The sequence below is a fragment of the Lactuca saligna genome, chromosome 1 (assembly GCF_052625555.1).
Source record: "Lactuca saligna cultivar CGN05327 chromosome 1, ASM5262555v1, whole genome shotgun sequence".
Lineage (NCBI taxonomy): Eukaryota > Viridiplantae > Streptophyta > Magnoliopsida > Asterales > Asteraceae > Lactuca > Lactuca saligna.
The window spans coordinates 5,140,218-5,159,858 of record NC_136417.1 but is presented as its reverse complement, the minus strand read 5'-3'; the positions used below and the strand labels follow the sequence as shown (position 1 = coordinate 5,159,858).

The 19,641-nt window shown below is 37.4% G+C and overlaps 2 protein-coding genes across 2 annotated transcripts; both read right to left on the bottom strand.

Annotated features, from left to right (window-relative positions):
- Positions 1-690: 690 nt before the first annotated feature.
- On the bottom strand, positions 691-2,475 carry LOC145036164 (peroxidase 12-like). The gene is made up of 3 exons (XM_078984652.1): positions 2,165-2,475; positions 1,676-1,870; positions 691-1,516 (listed from the first exon to the last, which is right to left on the bottom strand). The coding sequence occupies exons 1-3, from the start codon at positions 2,408-2,410 to the stop codon at positions 881-883; spliced, it is 1,077 nt and encodes a 358-aa protein (XP_078840778.1). The 5' UTR covers positions 2,411-2,475; the 3' UTR covers positions 691-880.
- An 8,989-nt stretch (positions 2,476-11,464) lies between these two features.
- On the bottom strand, positions 11,465-12,964 carry LOC145036092 (Protein kinase superfamily protein). The gene has a single exon (XM_078984591.1). The coding sequence runs from the start codon at positions 12,750-12,752 to the stop codon at positions 11,616-11,618; it is 1,137 nt and encodes a 378-aa protein (XP_078840717.1). The 5' UTR covers positions 12,753-12,964; the 3' UTR covers positions 11,465-11,615.
- Between the last annotated feature and the right edge of the window lie 6,677 nt (positions 12,965-19,641).

The window sequence follows — 19,641 nt, the reverse complement described above, 5'->3', positions numbered from 1 at the left end:
CTATACACATATATATATATATATATATATATATATATATATATATATATATATATATATATATATATATATATATATATATATATATATATATATATATATATATATATATATATATATATATATATATATGATTTCAATTTTAATGGGGGTCCATGGACCCTGTTATATTTACGCATTGGCCCCAATAATACCCACGTCACGCGACATAGTAACCATGTTCTTATTCACCGGATGGAGTTTTTTTTTTCCGGCCGTTATAAAATAATTATTTATTTTCTAAACTTTTTTTTGAACGACTCTCACTATAAAACCCAAATCGTTTCCCAAAATTATAAAACAATTAGTTGTTTTGTATTTTTTTTTGAACGGATAATACAGACTCTAAAAGCTATTTAAAAACTAGGAGATTTGAATCCTCAAACTTTTTGAGAGGGATATTTTTGTAGACACCTCCTTTGGACAACCGCTAAACTTGTTTTTTGAATGACTCCCATTATAAAACCCTTCCAAAAAGTCGTTTCCCAAATCATTATTTTTGCGATACAAAATCATTTTTTTCTTAAAATGACATCACATTTTGCGACTTGCCAGCATCGAGATGACTTATTTTTTGAGCATTAATATCCTTTAAAAAAAAGAAAAGAACATATAATTTTTTTTTATCGAAAATGGAAATCAGGAAAAAGGTAATCCGTAACTAGAAATTTTCATTATGATGCTCGTTACCATATTATTTCACACTAGTATACACAAGTACACAAAATGACAATAAAGACACATTTTAAACCGTAATAAACACTTATTAAATTAAAAAAAAAAAAAAATTGTACATGATGACAAGCCAACGAACCACAACATATCGTGTTGCTATCTTTCATCAACGTAGTTCTGCCTTGGACTCAAGATCGTATTGGTCCTCATCTTCTGCCAAATATGAGAAATACCCCTTGTTATCGGGATTCCTAATCGAGCAATGAGCACGAATCTCGCCTTTTCCACCGGTTAACACTTCCAATTGTCCCATTTTGATCATGGCTTGCACAAATTTCTCAAAGAACAACTTCTCATCATGTGCAAAACTTTCCACGATTGGTTTGGTCTCTTTGTGAGTGTACAAATCTTGATCGGAAGTAAAAAGACCTTGTCGGTTAATCAAATCGACATAATACTTGTTGTCAAACTTGATTGGAGAATAGATATCCATGACGGTGGTTGCATCAGTGGTGTTTGTGGGACAAACCTCTTTGAGTCCACGAGCAAAGGTTTTCTCCATGGTGGGGTCTTGGGTGGGGTAGAGACGAGGGGTGAAGGATGAGCAGTGACTAACTCCGATGGTGTGGCCGCCGGAGAGGGCCACGACGTCGGTGGGGTTGAGGTTTTTGGTGGCTAGAGCGGAGAGGATGGTGGTGGCGTTGCTTGTTGGTGCCGGAAGGTTGGCCAGGGTTGCGTTTTGTGTGGCGAATGTCAGTCCATCTTTTCTTCCCAATGGAACATCGTAGTCGGGCCCACCTGACTATATTAATGTCAAAAAGCAACGCAAGAAAAGATTACTTCATGTATTTATTTATTATTTAATAAACAGTTCAATACTTATCTTAACTAAACTACGTATTTATTATTTAATAAACAGTTCAATTAATACTTATCTTAATTAAACTACGTACATACATACCAAATGAACGGCATCACGAGCTGCTAGAGCTACAATATCTGCACAAGATACGACTCTACCACATTCTTTATGGATCAAATTCCGAAGATCTTCGATGATGATGAATGCTTGTTTCCTTAGACTTTGGTTTGGAGGTGCAGTTTGTTCACTTGGTCCGCCATGTGATCCATCCAACAACACTGAACCATCACATCCCTATATATATATATATATATGTCAGTTTATCAGATGCTTAATCTGCTTAATACCGTTCATTTTGACATCTTTTCAACTTCTTTATTCATTATAACGATAACGATTGATGGTGTTAACTGAAAGTACGATCGAGTAGGAGTAGCATTCATGAGTAGTTAATTATATATATATATATATATATATATATATATATATATATATATATATATATATATATATATATATATATATATATATATATATATATATATATATATATATATATATATATATATATATATATATAGTACTTACCTGAACGAAGCAATCATGGAAATGAAGGCGAAGCAAGCCAGCGGCTTGACCAACATCCTCCTTGAACACTTTCTTGAGATGTTTTCGAACGATTTTTTCGAGCTTATGACAAGTCTTATGGTGATAATCCCATGACAATCCTTTCATAATGGGCGCTGAGTAATCTGCATCTGATACGTAAAGAAGAGAGGAGAAGATTAAGAGTGAGGAGAAAACTAGAAACAAAGAGGTTGAAGAAGCCGCCATGGGTGAATGAATGAAGTTGAATTCTTGATGAAAGAAGGCTGTGTGGTTCGATATATTACTTAGATTAGAAGAGTATATATAGGGATATGCATGAAAGCATTGACTAAAATATACATGTTGTAATTATGGAATATACGCAAGGCGGCTTGATTATGAGTACTTCCACATGGTATTTTAGATTTCTCTCGCTAATTAAGTCGTCACATGATATACCCATTTAAAGATGTATATCATTATTCTGAGCAGGGTTTAATAAAAGTTGAATAAAGTTTAAAAAAAAGTTGAATAGATGTTAAATATAATGGAATGCAGGTGATGGCATAGAGGAATGCTCAATGAAAGAGTTGTATATTTGATTTCTATATTTTTTAATGAGATCACGAATAAAATTTTCCATATTTTTAGATATTATATTATTTAATGTATATTTTTAGATGTTATATTTATTTCAAATAAATAAATCAAATCAAATATTTAAAAATAAAAATCTAATGAAAAAAATATCCATTACAAATCTATTAAATAATAATTTTGATAAAATATTACTTGAAATATTACATATGGATTTTAAATTTATAATTATGTTTATAAATATAACGATGATGATATGAAAATCCATTAAATTTTGTAGGTTTAATGAAGCGTGGAGTGTGTATTCTAAAGAGTATAGTTGAATTAAAAGTGAAATGTTGATGTGACCGTGACGAGACAATCCATTAAACTCCTTAGAGTTCAATCGACTGTGTATGCCCTCAATAGTGATCATTGATGAAGGTTTAAAATTTTCGAATATTGATTTACTATGATCTTTCGTCGCTCTACATGAATAACATACAACACATTATTTTTGGTTTTATATATATTTTAAAATAATCATAAAGGAGGATATATACCCAAATTGAACGAAATGATCTAAAAAACTCTTGTTGTAGAGGCGGTTTTAAGGGGTTTCTGGTGTGACACCGGCAATACCTAATTTTTCTGTCCGCAGTGGTAAAATTTTTATAATTTTAATTTTTTACTTATTTTTCATGTATCGGCAACACTTATTCCATTTCGGCAGGTAGGGGCCACTCAACCAATCTGCGGGTTCTAAGCAAACAAAAAAAATTAGAACCCTTCAGGCAAGCAGATAATTTCAAACTTGAGACCCTTACTTTTACCATCTAATGCTTTTACTACCAGGCCAAGTTATAACTTATTTTTGTAACCTAAGAAATATATATATATATATATATATATATATATATATATATATATATATATATATATATATATATATATATAACATAATAAATTTTAAAATTGGAAACCTTAAACATTATTTAATTTTACAAAGGGTAGATTAAGCACTGACAATATCCAATATGTATTCATGTCCGGCCTGCTTGGTTGAAATTTATATTAAAGATAGTACTATAACATATTTGTAATAATCAGATATTTATACCAAAACTTGTAGTATAATAAGTCAAAGATTAATATTTATACGGAAAAGAAGGTAAGAATGGTTCCACAAATGCTTACATGCCTATGTTTGTTGTTTTTTTTTTCTTTCAACATGGCAATTATTTTTGCATTTGGTGGGTGTGAACATGACCAATCAAAAGGTATGGATAATTAAAAGAAATTTACTTTTCATATTTTTAATATAAGTATTATGTAAGCGAAACAAACCACTCCATTCAACTTGCATTTAGGTCTTCAGAATATAATTTATAAGTAATTTGGTGAAAGTTCGATTAAATAAGGATCACTCTTTTTTTCGTAATCATTTGTACTATTTTATTATTTCATTGTTAAGAATTATATATAAGTTAAGAGAATTACAAACTTGGTCCTTGTAGTTATATGTTTTTAATCAAGTCCAATTTTTTTATTTAATTGTAACATTGGTCGTCAAGAGAATTATAAACTTGGTCCTTGTAGTTATATGTTGTTCTAATAAGTACACTTTTTTTTTTTTTTTTTTTTTTTTTAAATTGTAACATTGGTCATCCTAAAACATTTTCTTATCACCTAGTCCCTATGATACACGTTGTTTAAACCGGGTCTTTAAAAGCCGTAAAATTACAATTATTTATTTATTTTTGTATTTAATTATCAATTATTGATTCTTTAGTTTTTTATAATTTCTTATCTTTATTACATCCACACCCTTGTAAGAATTCGTCTTCAAACCGCCAAGATCTTCCCCCCTCTCCTCCCTCTTTCTCATTGTCGTCCCTCCAACGAGTTTCCACCCTTCCTTTCATTTAAAGAAATAAATCTCCATTTGTTAAATACGACCCACCGCTACCACCTCCACATTCCCTAACCTTTTATTCGTTGATCCCTTTCTACTCTCTGCATTGTTATTGTTTCTCACATCGGTGCAACACGACCATATACGTGGTTATATATATGTTGGAGTCTTCATCTCTCTCCATAAGGTCTTTTTTGAAAAGACAATCTTAGATTTACTGTATATTTTACATGGTATCAATGTTAGTGTATGCACCCATGTAGCTTGACACATTCATTGTCTATCCTCATCGAGTCTACATCTATGAGGGTGAGTGTTATGATATACAACATCAATGTGAACATTCCTATTAGTATTTATATAAGTTGGAGTCTCCCCTCACCATAAGGTCTCTTTTGGAGAGAATATTTGACTTTACATATATTCTACATGTTTATCCTTACGACCACTAGCGTATTGTCGTTAATTTCTCTTCACCAACAAACAACAACAAAGCTTCTTCTACTTTTAAATATCAGACAACTTCAAATGAGTTTTATAAGGGTGTGGTTCTCTTTATAAATTAACAGAAACTACAAAAGCCAAAAGTTTTATATTGTTCTAAAACCACTTTAAGAGCATCTCTAATAATTGAATCTTTAAATCCTTTTGGTTGTTCTATCTCACCATTCCAGTAACTTTAATTTAACAAAAACTTATCACTCTTATCATGAACTTTTTCTAAATAAACTCATTAATTTATCATGTAACATCCGGACTCTTGATGTATTTAAATCAATTTAATTTAAATAAGTTATGGGTTTGCCACGTGTAACGCCCGTGTTTCTAGGCTTGCCATTTTTAGCAATGTAATAATCTAGGTTAACCTTGTAACTCAATTTGAAATAATAAGAATGTATTATTTGTGAATTATTTGAATTATGTGATTTATGTGTGTGTTTTCTTAATTTTTATAATTTAATGAATTAAGAATAAAATAAGCGTCAAGATTAAAGTGTGAGATAAGCCCGACATCTTTGCATAAAGTTGTAGTGGTCGAAACAAGGATTCCGGAGATATAAGGAATGCCAAAATCCGAGTTATAACGAAGAAGTTATGACCTGTCGAAGTTTCGAGACAGAACCGACATGACGCCGAGTGACGTAAAATATGAATTTAAGATAGAGCGATATTTAGCCTTAGCAATCTAAACGAAAGTCGTAGATTTCGTTAAACTAAGAGCGTACATAAAAGGAACGCCCAAATCTGACTTCGTATGAGGAAATTATGATTTTTCTAAGTTTCGACTTAGCAGTATGCAACCCGAATACTCGATTTGAGATCGAGCGGTTTATAGCCGAAACAATCTAAATGAGAATCGAAGATCTTGTTGTTAGTAGCGAAACAATGAAAAGTTAGGCGAGAACGGACGTCAGACGAAGAAGTTATGAATTTATAACGAAGTTTTTCTGTCCCGGCCTTCTAAAAATAAATAATAAAAATAAAAGTCAAAATTAGCCGACGGAGTCTAAATGAAAGTTGTAGAGTATGGTTTGACCTTCGCGTGGATATAAAGAACATCGAAAACGGAGCTCGTATGCGAAAGTTACGCAATTTAGAAGTTTGACAAGTCAATTACGCCCCGCGTAATTTGAGTACGCCCCGCGTACTCAGTCGGATGCAACTTGTCTGACCAATACTCGAGTGCCACCAGTCGACGCACGCAGTGACGTCAAAGTACGCCCCGCGTACTGAGTACGCCCTGTGTAATTTGAGATTACGCCCCGCGTAATCCCAGACCCAACAGCCTATAAATAGAACTCGAATTCAGTCATTTTCTCTTGTTCAAACTCTTCCCTCTCTCTAAGTTTTGCCTCGTTTTGCGTGTCGTTTATGCCCCAAAGCCCTGGTATCATTCCCGAGCCCCGAAGCAAGATCCGAAGCCCCGAGGATCCCGAAGAGCGTTATTCCCGAGCCGAAACGCTGCCCACGAGGAGCCCGGTTTTGTGAAGATCTTCCAGATCTACGGAGAAACACCTCTTCTGCAAGCCGTAGTGCTGCCCGATCATCTTCTGATCAAGTGAGTGTGTAGTTATTTTCATTCCAACGCAATATTATGAAGTATTTCCTATAAAATACGTGTTATGTGTATATATTTGGTTGTTATACGTGTGAGTGTATATTCACTCTCTTCTATCTTATAGATCTGATGTATTCTCTATGAAATACATGTTATGTGTGTATGCCTCATCTGTTATGTGGAATATGTATTGATTAAAGCATGTTATATAGGTTTTTAAACTATGTATAAAAATGTATATTTTTATCTACTAATATGTTGAGTAGAACATGGGTAGATAATTGGTGTGTAATAAACAGATGAGAGGCCTCGGTGTTATTGGTGTTATTCTAGTCATTCAGCAGAGTATGGATGACGACCACAGACTATTCTAGACTGTCCTGTGGAACACTAGCAGGCTCATTACCTGTAGGTGTTGTGAACGACGTGTTCACCGGTGTACTCTATCCCCCACATGGTTGCCTTTAGGACACTTATTGTTGAGGAAGCCCCTCTGCAGTGATGTCCGTCCCGATGAAAAATCCTGAAATAGGTTCCTTATAATAGACGTTATTTTTAGGAACGTAAGGTGAGGATAACGGGAATTGGTAATCGGGTTTATTGTTGATTGTTGAAATTAAATATAATTATTGTGGGTTGAAAACCCTATATGCTCACCAGGCTCCCAAGCCTGACCCACTCAGTTGATTTATTTTACAGGAAGTGGCGCAAGAGCTTAAGATGGGCGAACATCAAGTTGTTTTGTTTACAAGTCTGTATATGTATATATTTGTTGAATGACTTGTAATGCTATCGTTTATACTTTATGATCTGTGTCGGAACATGACATCCCGACTTTTGATTATGAAATGAAATCATATTTCTTTATGAAATGTTTTGATAAATATCTATTTTATCATGTTTTGTTTTTGGGAACAAATTCCGCATCTCTTTTAAAATTAAAAGGATTTACTCTGAAAATTATTTTAAAAAGCATAAATGAAATCGGTCTTTTCTGGCCGAAATTTTGGGGATGTTACACCACGACATGGTGGAGGCACCACCACGACGTGTCATATCAAGATTATTTGCGAACTTTATTTAGGTCGACACGGTGTGGTAGTATTTGTGCCACAGCGTGGCAGCCGTCTGAGGACAAAAACTCTAATTTCAGGGTCTTAAGCCTTATTTAAGGAAAGTGTGAGCTGAGTTTGCTCACCCTCAGCCTCCAACACTTACTTTTCAAACCCTAATCTGTCCTAGCCTCCTTGATCACATTTTTGAAGAAACTTGTGGTGTTTTTGGCCTCTTGAAGGAGAAAGAAGCTCTCTTGGTGTGTTGATTCACCTTGCAAGCATCATCTTTATCTTCTAGCATATCTTCTGGACCTTTAAAAGTGTCTAAGACTTAATCTTTATGTTGTTAGGTTGTTATATCTTTAGCTTTGTCCCATATTCTTTATGTCTTGGTAGGTTAGGGCGGTGACATCTCAAAAGTTTGCAACTTTATGAATCTCTTGGACATTTGGGGTATTTGATGCTTGGGATATGAAGTATGAGTGGGTTTTGTAACCATGCATAAGGGTTTTGGTCTTACAACCTTATTTTTGATCTAATATGAAGTCAAGACATGCATTGGGCATGCATGTTTACAAAGCACTAACTTTTATATTACTTTTGGTGTTAGAAACTCTTTTAGAGGAGATGTTTTGCCTTTATGGAACCTTGGGTGTGAGATTTTGATCTCTTGAGTGGTCCTAATTGATAAAGTGGGGAAATTTATCCATTTAGACCATAGTATAGACCAGATCTGAGCTTTGGAGCTCTTAGGTTCGAAGGGAAACAACTTAATCCATTGAATTGTTTAGAACTCAGTTCCCATGACGTAGCATTTAATGGCCACGACATGGAAAATGGAGGGTGGATCGACAGTTTTGGCCTTATTATGCCAAGACGTGGCCAATGGGACGTCACAACGTGGAGATCGGATAATTCTACCTGGACTGCTGATTTGGATTCTGACCGAGTTTAAACTCGTGGGCTACAACGTGGCCAAAGGATGGCCACAACGTGGTGGTCATCTGATTTTGACTTTGACACTGAACGTTAACTTCTAAGGTTGACTTTTGACATGTGGACTTTCAGTCAGTTTACTAGTTTTAGAAGGGAAAACGAAGGGTTTCCCTTGCATGGTTATATAGGTGACATTTAGCACATGTGTTGTGAGTTTGAGAGCTTGTTGATCGTTGAGCTGTATTACAAGGTGAGTCTTATCACTGTACTATAGGATGTTAGTCTCTTTGTGTGATTCTTGCATATGTAGGTATGTTTTGTTTGGGTCCCGCCCGAATACGTGGGCTGGGCCCGAAGCATGTATGTTGGGTTGGGCTCGTTCTTGTTTAAGCTTTGTGCTTATGCTTGTGTTTAAATGTTTTAGGTACTTCTAGTTAGAAAGGGAAGAGCTCGGTATGATCGCATTGCACAGTCGAAGTTTTATTTCACATTATCTTGATTTATCTGTAACACCCAAAGTCAGGAACGCCAAGAAAGGAAAGGAAACCGTAAGTTTAAGGGACGACTCGTCGAGTCCAAGGAGGAACTCGGCGAGTCCGAGCGGGACCTGGGTCAAGGAGTAAGTGACCGACTCGGCGAGTTGGCTAAAGAGACTCGAAGAGTCTGGTCTGAATAAGGAAAATCGTAATCCCGGGAGTTGTATCCTATTTAAAGGGTGTTATGTCCCTCCCTCAGCCTCCATATCATCCTAGAGAACCTGTAAACCCTAGATTTCGTGTGAGCTTCCATCATTTGAGAGAAATAGCTTTGGAGGAAGGAAACCTTGGAAAGGAACTTGAAGATCAAGAAGGTTGCTTCAAAGGGGAGGTGTAGATCCGGGATCTACTTCAGTTTGTGTTCATCTTGGAGGTAATAAGCTGCTATCTTCCCTCCTTTGCATCTAGATCTACTTTTGTTATGAGATTTGGGGGTTTTATGGTTGTTTGAGACCCAATTCGAGTTTGGGGCCTAGATATGTTGTTGCCACTTCAGATCTAGTGTTGGGATGGTCCAACATGTCGTAAAGCATCAGAAGATGAGTAGTTGGTGAAGCCCTTTTGTCCCTAAACCTAACCCAGGAGTGTTTTGAGCCTAGATCTCTTTAGTTATACGTAAAGTTTGCAACTTTACGTGAGGATTGAGCTTTGGAAGTATGGATCTATGAGTTGGAGCCCCTACATGGCTCGAAAATCCACTATATGGATTAAGAACTGGAGTGACTCGGCGAGTAACATGGGTAGACTCGACGAGTTGGACGAAGTTGGGCAGGAACTCGGCGAGTTGGAAGAACAACTCAGCGAGTCTGTTGAAGATTGCCTTGGACTCGGCGAGTCTATTCTTGGACTCGGTGAGTCTATTCTTGGACTCGGCGAGTCTATTCTTGGACTCGGCGAGTCAAGTCGCGAAAGGAAGGACTCTGAGCATATGAACTCGGCGAGTCAGTAGGCAGACTCGACGAGTAAGGTTGACCTTGACCAGGAATTTGACGTTGACCATAGTTGACTTAGTTGACTTTTGGGGGATAGTTAGACTAAGTGTTGCATTGATATTGGTAGCTCGGAGAGCTAGTGGAGCAGGAATTCAGAGAGTTGCCGGACAGCAGCTAGAGGGGTTATCAGCAAGTTCAGCAAGTGCAGGTGAGTTTTCCCTTTGTGTGAATGGGTCTAAGGCCACAATGTCGGCCCATGTAGTTATGAGTAAAAGACCTGGGGTTAGCCCTAGGCACAATATGCTAGTAAGATATTCGGGACAAGGTCTAATGATAGCGGGCGGGTGCCCAAGGATTTGTTTATATGATAATTTATACTTGTTGTCTGTGTGATACATGTATGTGCCTGGTAGGGAGGTGAGTGTGGGCGAGATCCCGTATCTCACCAATAGCAGACTGTGGATGGTGTTCCACATCTCATTAGTACGACCTGAATATTTTATTTAATCATATAATCGGTCGCTGCTCTCATCTGTAACTGACAATCCATACATTGATGGCGTGTTTGGTAAACTAGCACATAGTTGATAGTAGAAAGGTGGAGTTTTTATTTCTTATATGAATATTTGACAAAATTAGTTGAAAACTTATAAATAATGTAAAAAATATAAAAGGGGTTTAAAAACTATATAAATAAATATAATTTTAAGTGCAATTCTTGAAATCGATTAAAAAACTTAATAATTTTTTCTTAAATGCTACATAAAATAGCTTTAAATTAAAAAAAAAAAGAATTTATACTCACAAACAAATATTTTTATTTATATCGTTTTATTTTTGTAACAGTTAAAAGTTAAAAACACTCAAACGGTCAAACAAAATCCATATAAATATTTAATAGTCATAATCATACCACCCCTATGCAACTATAATTAGCATATGCTCCAATAAATTATTATTTGTTATATTTGAAATGTTGTTTTGGAAACGGACAGAGTGTAAAGTGGCAAAACACAAGAATGTATACATTGAAAATCAACATATGTATACCTTTGGTATTTGATAATTTTGGTTTTTTCATAAAACACCTCAACAGAGACCAACAGATGATGCATACTAATATTGTATCTCCTAAATCCACAAATATTGTTTTTAATAGAGATTAGTTTTGTCAGCCAGAAACAACTAGCGGCGTTTGAAATTAAAAACAAAATGACGATGAATTCACATAAATTAAATATGAATTTCCAAATAATACTTGGAATATATTACTATTAGTATTATTATATAATTTGAGTAAGGGTATTTTTCTTGTAAATTTATTCTTTACAATACATCTTTTGATGGTGAACCTACAATTAAAATGCCCAAAAAAATAAAACCCATCTTAAAATCTTGAAATCGCAAAAGAAAAAAATGAAATCAAAACTTACTAAAATCCATTAACTTGTAGCTTCATCTTGAATCCGGTTCAACAAATCAACAACTTCATTCATGGTAGGTCGTAATTTGGGCGCTTCAGTAGTACAAAATGTAGCGATCTTGAAAAACTCTAAAACCTGGCTCTCTTTTAAATCTTGTTTCGATATACTAACATCCAGCATTTCCATTTCCCGATTTTGCGACACCATTTTTGTAGCCCATTCAACCAATCGAATCTCTTTTCCATTTTCACCCTTCATTGGCCAATTCGGACGCCTAGAAGTGGCAACCTCGAACATGAGTATCCCAAAACTGTATACATCTCCGGTGACAGTTGCCAAAGCAGCCCCATAAAAATACTCCGGTGGCATGTATCCCATTGTCCCGGCTACCTGAGTCGAGACATGGGAATGCGAGCCGTCAATTCTTCGAGCTAGCCCAAAATCCGCAATATGAGCTTCGAATTCCTCATCTAACAAAACATTACTAGCTTTAATGTCTCTATGAATTATGGGTGTATCCAAATTATGCATAAATGCTAGTCCTTTTGCTACTCCTTTGATGATATTGATTCTTGTACTCCAAGATAACGGTAACCTTACTGTTGACGTGTCATTCTGGGCTGATGACGTGTCGTAGAGCCATTGGTCGAGGCTACCCTTTTCGATAAACTCATAAATCAGGATCCGATCTGTACCCGTTGCGCAGTACCCGAAAAACTTAACGATGTTTTCGTGTCGGATTTTTCCGAGTGTCTCCATCTCAGCCCGAAACTCTCGGTACCCTTGGAAGGCGTCGGCGCCGAGCTTCTTCACGGCGACGGTGACACCGGAAGGGAGGTTGGCTTTGTAAACTAACCCAAAGCTTCCGTCGCCGACGATGAGATCCGGAGAGAAATTTCGAGTCGCCTTGACTAGGTCGGACATCTCGATCTGATTTAACGACTGGTCAAACAGCTGGCTCTCGGCGACGCTAATGAAGGAGGTTGATGTACCGAGATTGGGTACGGTTCGGGTCGCTCTGGTTCGGGGTCGGGATTCCGGGTCACGGCGGCGATATCTGGTTGTCCGGCAGATGAAGTAGAAGAAGCAGATGAGGAGGGAGATGACAGTGAAGCTGGCCATGGCGGCGAGCGCGGCTTGGAGGGTCGGATCCATGATAGTTTAGAGAGAGAAAATTGGGGGATTTTAGTGAGAGAGAGAAAGGGGTTTTAGTGGGAAGATGGAGGAACAGAAAGTGAGCCGCCATTAACGGGAAGAGAGGAAAGACGACGGAGTCAACGGGTGAGAAGGAAGACAAATCATTGAGGATTGGTGATTGAATATATTCGGATTGTAATACACGGTGAACTCATTTTCAAATGTATGAAAATAAGAAAATCAAAATGGTTGAAACCCAAACACTTTCGTTTTCTAAACTCCATAAATAATCATTATTTGCTTCATTTAAATTAAATTTAGAAAATATAAATAAAATGCCATATACAATTCAAGGGTATAAAAGTAAATCTAATTTACTTTTGTTCACTTCTTTGTCATCATACTCTAATTACATTTCTCCCTTCCAAATGTTGCGATCATGACACCTTATACATTCTCCTACCCCATGAGTCCATCCATAACAAAAATATTGATAATATAGAAATGAAAAGTAAATTATATTCTATAATCTTAGTTTCAAATAAAGACAAGCAAATAAACAACAAAAGTATTTCGCTATCACCTTGGCAACTTTAACGCGGTGTACATTGAAGTGGCATGTGCTCTTGGAAGACTTGGTCCAACTCTATTTTTCAAAATTCAAAGTAATATTTCTAACATTTTTATTTTATTTATCTGTAAATTTGTATCATTGTTTATATTTTTGTGAAAAAATTCCAAATAGTAAATTTATAAGATTATGCTATGTTCTTCTTATGTTCTATTAAATTGTGTACCGTTAAATTTAAGCTAAAATGATAATGATGTACCTATTGATAAATATAAAAATCCACTCTTTTTACTTTTTTTTTTTTAAATAAACTAATCTACTCTTAAGTCTTAAGTTCTAGAGTGGCATGCCTCTCATCAAGCCTCTTACACACATACACACAGAGAGAGAGAGAGAGAGAGAGAGAGAGAGAGAGAGAGAGAGAGAGAGAGAGAGAGAGAGAGAGAGAGAGAGAGAGAGAGAGAGAGAGAGAGAGAGAGAGAGAGAGAGAGAGAGAGAGAGAGAGAGAGAGAGAGAGAGAGAGAGAGAGAGAGAGAGAGAGAGAGAGAGAGAGAGAGAGAGAACTCTTTCTACTTTCATAAAAAAAAATATTAGAGATACTATCATTCACTATGAAATGTTAAAAAAAAATGTACTAGTGAGGTGGCAGAAACAAAAAATAACATGACAGACAAAAAAAAAAAATGATGTGTCAAGATGCTAGAAATGTTACCGTTCCCTCAAACCTTAATCTATATCTTAATATTATATATTTCAAATGAAACTTGAATCCATAAGCTCAATGAGGAATGAAACAATCGTTAAGCCAATGACTTTTTGGTTGTTTCCTTTTTAGTTGGAGAATTTTTCTTGAATAAATGTTTGTTTTACCTAATTATGAATAAATGAAAAAGAACAAATAAATGTTTGTTTAATAGCCTTTATAGATTACATTGTATGCCATAATACTAAAATTTTAAAAAGAGTAGTGATTTGTACACAATATTTTTTAACCATACATAACAATTTATGCATTAAATAGTTTTGTACTATACAATTGTATAAATTATAAAGTGTTGTATATTGCTAAAAAATGTTATGTATGAGTCATCACCCTTAAAAAAATTATTATTATAATTTAAAGTGAAAATGATATCTCTTATAAGTCAACAAACAAAAACTATGATATATAGAAAATATAACAAGCATCATTGCCTAAGGTTGTCAAGATTTGAAATCTTATCCGTAAGCTTTTTATGTTTTGCAAAATCATTATTGTTAGTTGGAACAATATCATAAAATCCTACCAAAATAAAATCATATTCAAATTTGTTTGCAAGGTATTATGTATGTATTGTACATTATAATTTGATGTTGATTAAGATGATGATAATGGAATCAACTTTTTCTTCTTAAACATGAATGGATCAACCGTCATTTTTGTTGCTATAAACTTTAAAAAATAAAAAGAAAACATCTTAATTTGAAAAAGAAACAAGAACGTTTTTTAGAAAGACAAATGTTTATAAAAAGGAAAGTGCTAGCAAGTCGCTTGGCAAAAAACAGCCATAACATCTGAAACAACAAAAACACAACCGACTAGGAGATTACATGAAACACAAAGGCGGGTTTTGAAGACATCTAACCCAACTTAAACCTTAAAAAGACTTAGAAGAACCCCAATGAAAAGATGCTTCATCGGATGGTCTTTAGCAAACAAAGTCGTGTTTCGAAACACCCAAATATGCCACCACAAAACAAAGAAAACACTTTCCAAAATATCCTTACCCAATTTTCTCAAATGAAGATCACCAAACACAAAAATCCAATGGAAGAAAGAATGAAGTAAAGGCATAAATCTCCTACCATCTCAAAATTTTCTCCAATAATAACGACGTTATCTCCATACCTATTTTTGAAATATTCAATCTGATAAGAAGTTTATCAAGCATCAACTTCCAAGTAAACACATTAACCTTGCTATGAAGTGATTTAACCCATCTAGTTTGGAAATAACTTGAACCAAGCAAGATCGAGTTTATATACAAATGAGAGGAAGAAACCGGGAACACACCTGTCGAATCTAATTTCAAAACCTAATTATCAGGCAAAGTAAACAAGGAAATCGAATGCAACAAAACCCCAAGATCTTCACATTGCACGCTTTCAACTCTACCCATAGGCGGTTTGTGAAAACAAGAAAACCAAAAATCATGACCCATATTAAATGAAACAGTGACATCCATAATTTGTTACAAACAAAAAAATCTTGGGAACATCGCATACAATGGGATATCTCCCGGCTACAGATCCTTCCAAAAAGAAATCTGCGTACCATCACCCAACAGCTGCTTACAATTAAACAATAAATCCACCCCTTTCTCGTGAAGATGAGAAATAGATTTAATAATGTCTAACCAAATAAAATTTTTACAAGCTGGAAAATCCTGATCAAGAAAACCATGATGATCATGAATAGCTTTAACCACATGAATCCAAAGAACATCCAAGAGAGTTCTAAAACGCCAAATCCATTTAAACAAAAGGGCCCTAATTAAAGCAAAATAAATTATTAGCACAAAGACCTCCATTTTATGTATAGGACATAACTTTCTCCCAACTAACCCAAGAAATCTTTCTTCATCTTTATCAACACCCAAAAAGAACCTACTCCTCAAAGATTCAAGTTTAGCGAGAACACCCATTAGAACCTTGTAGATGGACATATGGTATATATGAAGAGAGCCTAACACACATTTTGATCATGTACAACTAAAGGCATAATATCACAAAGGAAATATCATGAGTGTGCTCTACCTAATTCAAGATAAATTGATGAAGCGATGATACTATATGTAGCACCTGGTTTCTGGTATGTAAATCTTATTCGAACATTTCCCATTTTAGCCTTGGACTCGGCGAGTCATGGGTCCGACTCGCCGAGTAGAGACGCGATCCAGGTCACGTTTTAAGTTGGCGACTCGACGAGTCCATATCCTATACTCGGCGAGTCGCCGCTGTTGGATGAAACCCTAAGTTTCAGGGGTTTGCACCCTATTTAAACGACTTAACTGCCCCAAGCCAGCCCCCATTCACCCTTAGAGCCCTGTATACCTCGTCCTAAGCCATTCCTTGAGAGTTTGAGACTTTTGTGGGTGTTTTTGAAGGTTTTGAAGGAGGAAATAAGTAGATCCAGAAGAAGGAAAGCCAACCAAGCAACTATTGTGTTCTTCCAGCAGTTCCTTTGAGGTATAACCCGTTTTCCCCATGATTCTATGCTTAAAACTTCATTTGGGTCTTTCTTGGTCAAGTCCCCAAGCTCATATGTGCCTTATATGTCGTATTAAGACGTTTGGCCTCTGGATCTAGGCAAGATTGAGCTCCAGGAGCTCAGATCTGTTAGCTTTATGGCCCCATGTTGCTTGTTAGCCCTAGATCTACCCTTTTAAGGCATTTTGAGCCCTAAAATCCATATTGGTGAATATCCACACGTAAAGTTGGAAACTTTACGTGTGATTTGTGTCCTAGAAGTCCAGATCTATGAATGGCATGGACTGAAATCGAGCAAATCGGTGTATTTGGTGGATGCATGGCGGCAACTCGGCGAGTCGTATAGGTGACTCGGCGAGTCTGGTCGCGAGTCACCGATTTGGTCCCTTCATGATGTGTCGAGTTGAGCCGTGAGTCACAGGGGGGTGACTCGGTGAGTTGGGAGCTGAACTCACCCATGTTAGGACTCGGCGAGTCAATGCCCTGACTCGGCGAGTCCAAGGCAATCTTCATAGATCAAGAACAGACTCGGCGAGTTGTTCATACAACTCGGCGAGTCTTAGCATATGTGTTCTTCGGATGAAGATGAACTCGACGAGTTGTTCATACAACTCGGCGAGTAGGATGAAGGAGTTGAATGTCAGTTTAGAAGATGAACTCGTCGAGTCATAGCCCAACTCGACGAGTAGAATCAGGGACCCAGGACAATTGTCTGGACAGGGACTCGGCGAGTGGAGATCCACTCGGCGAGTCGGGTCAACTAAAAGTTGACTTCGAATTGACTTAGGGCTAGACCAGGGAAAAATGGTCTTTTTACCCAAAGGACAGTTAGCAGTGTATGATTAAGTATATTGTGGGAATTACAGCCGGGGAGTTTTCGGAGCAGCAGCAGCAGTAGTAGGTGATCAATTCCCACACAGACCAGCAGCTATTTCGAGGTGAGTTTCCTTCCAGTAGTAACGGGTCTAAGGCACCAAGGTCGGCCCGTATAGACGAGACGTTAGTATTAGAGTGTGGGCCGAGCCCGTATCTCTTAGTTGAGTTGATTATGATATATGCCAGTATGATAGAATTGTTTACATTTGTTGTCTGTGCGATACTTGTATGATATGAGTTGGCGGTTGAGTGTGCGCGAGGCCCGTATCTCTCCGAGAATGGAGTGTGGGCTAGGCCTGTATCTCCCAGATAGCGAAGTGTGGGCGGGGCCCGTATCTTCACGAGTGTGGGCGGGGCCCATATCTCTCAGAAAGCAAAGTGTGGGCAGGGCTCGTATCTTCACGAGTGTGGGCGTGGCCCGTATCTCCTAATTGCATGTTGTTTGTTAAATGCTTGCATGGTATGGGGTATTATGGGGGAGCTCACTAAGCTTTGTGCTTACGGTTTCAGTTTTGGTTTCAGGTACCTCCTCAGCTAGGGGAAAGGAGCCGGGGGGTAGCAGCATGTCACACACACACTCTTCGGTTTCCGCATTTACGAGCTTTTCTGGGATTGATACTCTGATATTCTGATTAGTTGTATGTTTTGGTTTTCAGACATGGTTCAGTTTATAATATGGATGATCGAATGATGTTTTAGTTATTAATATTTTCTAAAGTAACGTTTTTAAACAAAAAATTTTGATGTGAAAAATTGGGTTGTTACAATTTGGTATCAGAGCCATGGTTTGAGGGATTCGGACACGCCTTCAGGAGTGTCTGAACTCAAATCGAGGGATGGAAAGATTTTCTAAAAGAAAATGTTCTCTGAAACTTAGAAAAGGGGTCATGAGAAAGAGCGAAGTGTGTGACGTGCGCGACCGGCCGAGCTCAAGTAAGTATTCCCCATAGTACCCATACAAGTTTATGTTTTGTTTATCAGCTTTCGTAGAACCGCATGCTAGAATAGGACTAAGGATCTAGGAGTGATGCCTTATGTGCCTACTATTTGTGTTTCAGTTGTATGAGAAATTGCATGCTAGTTACGGAGTAGACAGTAAGTAGGATAGCCTGAATAGGTTATGCCTGGTAGTATGAGCTTAGCACTATATGCTAGCTCAGTTCCTGAAAGTGGATAGAGTTAATTGAGACTGTTACCCTTGTCTGAATGTTGCTTGCTTCGTGCTCCGTGGGACTCTGAATAATGGGAGTTATCCATTAGTCGAATGCGTCACATCACATGTAATCAGGATTAGATAATCTTAGAGTGCCGAATTTGATCCTACTGCGTAGCTCTTGTTTGAGTCCAACCATTGTAGGGACGAGTCCAGTACTCGAAGGATTATCTGAGCCTCGTCACGTGTGATGGCATTCGAGTAATGGACAATTGGCATTATAATGAGACCTGCAGCAGCTGAGGACTGGTTAGAGTAGAATTAGAGATCTCCCTAGGGCAAGCCTAGGATGAGTATAGCTTTGATCAGCAGTAGTGAAGGGGATCTGGTGGAGTCGAGGAATTCCTTGGAGAAGGTACGGATAGATGTGGAAGGTAGTATGGACCCGTACTACTGAAAGCAGAGGATCCGTACCCGAACCAAGGGAGGCCAAGATGAGACCAGGGAACCTGTAAGTAGTTGAGATCCCTCAGAAAGTAGCAGTATCACTAATGATTATTATGATGTTTTGCAGAATGGTGGTACTTCGACCGAGACCGACAGATGGCGGTTCAGGAGAGGGGTCAGGTTCGGGATCAGGCTCCGAGCCGATTGACGAGAGGCTACGTGAGTTCATCACGTTGGAGATCACCAGGGGCATCCTTGAGTCGACCCCCATTCTCTTTGGGTCGATCAAGGAAGGGATCATGGAGTTGATGGAGGATCGCCTACGGGCATTCAGGAGCGATTTAGCCTCTAGCCAGTCAGGATCTCGCACACTGTCCTTCAAGGACTTCAGGGGCAGTGGTGCGCCGGATTTCCGTGGGGTGAAGGACCCCATTGTCGCCAGGCGATGGATTGCAGATATCGAGTCTGCCCAGTTGACTAGCTTCTGCCCCGAGGGGTCGAAGGTGAGGTACGCAGCAGGGTGTTTACGAGACCGAGCCCGGGATTGGTGGGAGTCAGTGGGTGACTCGTTGGGAGCCTCAACTATCGAGGCAATGACCTGGTCGGACTTT